This window comes from Lathyrus oleraceus, chromosome 7, assembly GCF_024323335.1.
Source record: "Lathyrus oleraceus cultivar Zhongwan6 chromosome 7, CAAS_Psat_ZW6_1.0, whole genome shotgun sequence".
NCBI lineage: Eukaryota > Viridiplantae > Streptophyta > Magnoliopsida > Fabales > Fabaceae > Lathyrus > Lathyrus oleraceus.
In genome coordinates this window covers 134060623-134065686 of record NC_066585.1, presented here as the reverse complement: position 1 = coordinate 134065686, position 5064 = coordinate 134060623, and the positions used below count along the sequence as shown (strand labels likewise).

General features: G+C 31.9%; 1 protein-coding gene across 1 annotated transcript; it reads right to left on the bottom strand.

Annotated features, from left to right (window-relative positions):
• Nucleotides 1-1156: 1156 nt before the first annotated feature.
• On the bottom strand, nucleotides 1157-2995 carry LOC127106219 (F-box/kelch-repeat protein At1g67480). The gene is made up of 2 exons (XM_051043516.1): nucleotides 2213-2995; nucleotides 1157-2021 (listed from the first exon to the last, which is right to left on the bottom strand). Exons 1-2 carry the CDS (start codon nucleotides 2722-2724, stop codon nucleotides 1394-1396), a joined length of 1140 nt encoding a protein of 379 aa, XP_050899473.1. The 5' UTR covers nucleotides 2725-2995; the 3' UTR covers nucleotides 1157-1393.
• Between the last annotated feature and the right edge of the window lie 2069 nt (nucleotides 2996-5064).

Sequence of the window (5064 nt, the reverse complement as noted above, 5' to 3'; positions counted from 1 at the left end):
GGAGCTGAGTATTTATAATCGCAATCGCTAGTTAGAATCGGACATATGGCATACGCGTGGAAGTAGTGGAACGATTTCGTATGTTATGAAGTAGCAGCATTAATGTGAGTGGAGGAGATAGTGAAGACGTGCACATTCATGTTCTCCTAGAAACTAGGAGTGATGATGAAATTCGGAGAAAATCTTATGGAAAATGACAAAGCGCACTAAAGTAGTAATGATGACGGTGACGTCAACAGTGAAGTCGTAACAGTGTCGAAAAGACACTCAAAATTGTCACTTTTCTCTTTTCTAATCTAAATCAAAACATGAAATTTTAGGGGGCAATTTGTTACCTTGGACTTTTGACATGGATATTAATAATAAGCAAGACACAAAGGCATGCCATAGTGAGGTGAAGTCGAACATGGTCGATTGAGACCATAAGATTGAATTGATGACTTTAGTTTGTCGAAGGGTAACTTAATAAATACTAGTCGAACGCTAGCCAAAGACCAAGAGAATGTATGAAATCTGGACTTAGTAAAATTTCCAATATTTGGGTTAGTTGTTTGATCAGTCAAATGAATTGGATGTGGATGAGACCAGATGGTTATTCAGAAACACGTGGAAATTCGTCGAAGATAACGGTTGTTTGGGAATGAGACGTGGCACAATGTGTCTAGTCGACTGTTATGGATAGTTATTTTTAGGCTAGTATATAAGGAGACTTTTGCTTATGTTATAGGGGTCCGCAATTGTACTAAAAATCGTACAAATTCAAAGTATATACGTATCAAGAAACAAGCGAATAAATATGTAAGTATGTGTTCCACTTTTATGAATTCAAAGCATTTTATATTTAAGTTATTACTGCATTCAAGATATTTTCTATTATTTTATCTTTAAATTTTTGTTTTTCGATTCCAATCACATTATTTGCAAAGCTTTTACATTTCAATTTCACTCAAATTCGGATCATTATCATTCAAACATTGCTCTTCGACTTCGACAATAACATATTCAAAAACTATAATTTACACAAATATATTTCAAGATATTTTCGAGTTTTATCATTTAAATATTAATAAAAACTTATTTTGTTTACCAAATTCACCGGTAAACATGTAGATTAAGAATTTCATAGAACTCTTTAAACAACATAACATAATAGGTCTTTTAGAATATATAATATCAACTTACCATTATGGATATGGATTACATATTTTTACATTAAGCTACACTCGTTTTCCAATCTTTCATAAAAAAAAAAACATGTTGCAGCCAAAATTGTGGTTGCAATTTTCTTTCCATAACCATGTACACTACTAGAATCACAATCATAAAACAACATAAAACACTAGCTCTATTGCCTACTCTATCAATATCTCCAATTCAGAAGCATTAAACATTTTCAGGCATTGATAGTTACACTGCACAAGCACACACCAGAAGGTTTTATATCAGTAGTCCCCCACTCCGACCCTGGCGACGCATTCGGATCATACAACAAAGTCCTATAAGTAGGATCTTCTTTCAGTGAAAACAGCAAAAGCTTACCATTCAGAATCCCAAATCTAAAACCAACACTCGAACTCCCCGTCAGAGGCACCGATACGGTTTTCCATGAATGATCATCAGGATTGAATATCGATAACTTTCTTTGATTCTTCCACTCCATACAGAACAACTTCTTTTCAAGTACTGCATGAGCAGTGACCATAACACACCCTTTTTTCATCTCGCACCAGCTTTGCTTCTTGGGATCGTAAACATCGACAGACTTGGAGTTTCCGATCGTAAAACTTGACCTTCCGCCCATCACATAGAGCTTCCCCTCGAATCCACAAGCAAAACAACCCCATCTTGGACGACGAAGACTCTCGATCAACGTCCACTTGTTAGTATCCGGATCATAAACCTCGGCGCTAGAGAGACTGTGGCCTTCTGCTCCATATCCCCCAACTGCATAAACCAAGCCATTGACTTCTGCAGAGGCGAAATCGTACCGAGCCACATTCATGTTTGACAATCTCATCCAACTGCAATATCAATTACAAACTTTAAATAGACAGCTATGGAAAGACATAAGAATTTATTTGACTAAAAAATCGAGATTATTTGACATGCAAGGAAGACTATCAAAATTTCTCACCTCAAAATATTTGTTACAGTTAAATTGAGACTAATCTAGAGGGTTTTTGAAAAATTAAGACTGCTCTGACAAACATACCTGTCGAGGTTAGAATTATATTGGTAAACCTCTGGCGAGACAGAAACAGGTCCATCAATCGATGAATGGCCGGCCATAACAAGAAGTTTTCCGTTAAGAACCACGACGCCGAACTCAGCCTTCCGTGTACCAGGCATTGGTGGAAGAGAGCGGCGGTTATGACCAAAAGAATCCATAACCTCCCAATGACTTCCTTTTCCTTCACTATCTGATGTCAAGATATAGAGCCATTCCTCAAGCTGCCCGGACAGTTTTCGCACGGTTATGAACTCTTTGCTCTGAATAAAACGCTTCCATCTTTTAGAGACACAGCCCATGGCTAGAAAATTCGAACGAGGCACGAGTGCGAGACAATACTTCGAAACGTCATCAGATAGCCCAGCAAAAATAGAACTATTATCATCATCATCGAGAGCCTCGTTGGAAACAATTGACTTATCTTGATTCGCCAAATCTGAAAAACTCTTTTTTTTCATTGTAAATTTTTTCTCACCAGCAATGAGACCAGGCATTTTTCAAATACTGGTAATGATATATAGATATATAGACATAGATAGATATATGTAAAAATAAAATTGTAAGAAGAAAGTAAGTTGAGAATTTTATATTTATGTGAATTGGAAAGGGTTGGAGTTGGAGACAAGATAAAACTGACACCGCAAAACCACGTCATGTTACATGTTTTTCACAACTCGTATCTGAGTGTGTTGTGTGTTGAATGTTGATAACAACCAACTTTGGATAATTCTTTCTTTATTTGCCATTGGAAATTGTTTAATCGTCAAGCTAATACATAACCACTTGGAAAGTTATAAATAATTTTAATTGTATGATGTCATTGAAAAGTACTTCGTTGATTTTTATTTATATTTTGTATTTGTAGATTTTTTTTTTGTCTTTATGTTTTAAAATTTAATATGATAATAATTACAAATTACAAAATAGTAATCTTAATTATTTATTATGGAAATAAATAAATTAATAGAAATAATAATTGAATTAAAGTATTATACAAAAATGTTGATATTTAAAATATTAAAAAAATATATTATATTAGTATGTATAGAAAACAAAAGAAATGATATATGAAAAACAATGTTCCGTTAATCCAATTAGTCTTTTACGATTTATAAGAAAAAGACAATTACTTCTTTTGTTATAAATTATATAAAAAAAGTTATTTATTTAATTATTTTATTCTCAAAATACATTTTTCCCAAATAAAAAAATTAAAAATAAATTATACTTATTTATTTTCCCTTTTATTTCTTCTATAAACAACAATCAATTAAAATTGCTTTTACATTTTCCCATAAAATATATTTCAAAAGAAAATATTAAGAAATAAATTTTTTGAATAAGTGTGGAAAAATAGACTTTAACTTATTATGGAGTATAAGTTATTAATTGGAGAAATGTGAATTTTTTTCTTTTAAAAAATTAAAATTATGGTTATTAATTTTAAAAAGTAGAAGTAATTAAAAAAAATTAAATAACCTTTTTCTCGTATGATATTTATTGACAAATTTTTTTTACTAATTATTTAAAAGAATAATCTTATTCTTTCACCAATTCTTACATCAAATATTATTCACTCTCTTTATAGGGTGAATAATATTTTTATTTTTTTATAAATTAAAAAATATTTTTATTTTTCAAATTATTTTTATAATATAAAAATAAAATTTATCATTAATCAATTTTATTATTAAATTATCATAAAAATTAAATTATTAACTACGTATTTTACTTATATATATAATAAGTTTACTACTTCATTCATCAATAAATTATATAATAATAAATATAAAATATAATCTTTACATTCTATTAATCAATCTTATTTGCTTTATTTTATATATTTTATAATTTTATATCTGAATTTGATTAATAGAATGTAAAGATTGATTATTATATTTCATATTTTAATATCATGATTTAGTTAATGTTAAATATTTTATTGGTTAATAAAAGTAATAAATTTGATTAATAAATTATAAGTAAAATATGTATTTAATAATTTATATTTCTGTGATTAATAATGTAATAAAATTGATTAATCATAAATTTGAATTTTTTATATAAATAACCCACTTTTTCATGGAAATTTCCAAAATATCCCTGGTTTCAAAAAAAATCTCAAACTACCCCACTTTTAGGAGGAGGCGTCAATTCAATTGACGACTCCTCTTAAATACTTGAATGGAGGCGCCAATTGGATTGGCTAGGGCATGTGTCCTAGCCAATCCAATTGACACCCATGTGTATTACTTGAGAGGAGGCGTCAATTGGATTGGCACCTCAGTGTAAAATGTATTTTTTTTTTGCTAAATGGTATACGTGATAAATAAATTTGAAATAGGACCAATTGATATTAATAAAGTTTTCCGTTTACACAAAAAATCCTAATGGTGATGACCGGGATCAACTAACCGACCTCTGGTCTCACATCCCCTAGCTACCCTAACCCGTGGCCCTAACCCACGTTGGTGATTCACCACTGGTGTTTGAGCATCTGATGGGCCAGGAGCGTCACTACCAACTACAGAAGATGGTTTGTTGAGGTAGTTCTGGCTAAGGAGACTTTGGTAGGGTGATGGGGTGGGTGCGAAGCGATGTTGGGTCTCAGGTTGATGGTCAATTTGTTGGTGGTGGTATGGGATATGCTCTTGGTATTGGGGTTGGGTGTATGGCATGTTTTGGTTGTATATTTGTGTGTTGGTTGAACGGAACGTTTGACGGACAGGGGGTTGTGTGTATCCAGTCTGACACTGTTGTTGGGGATTTGATGTTGAGGTGTCAGGTGTGTAAGTCATTTGGCGTGGGTCGTACAAGTACACATCCTCGACGAT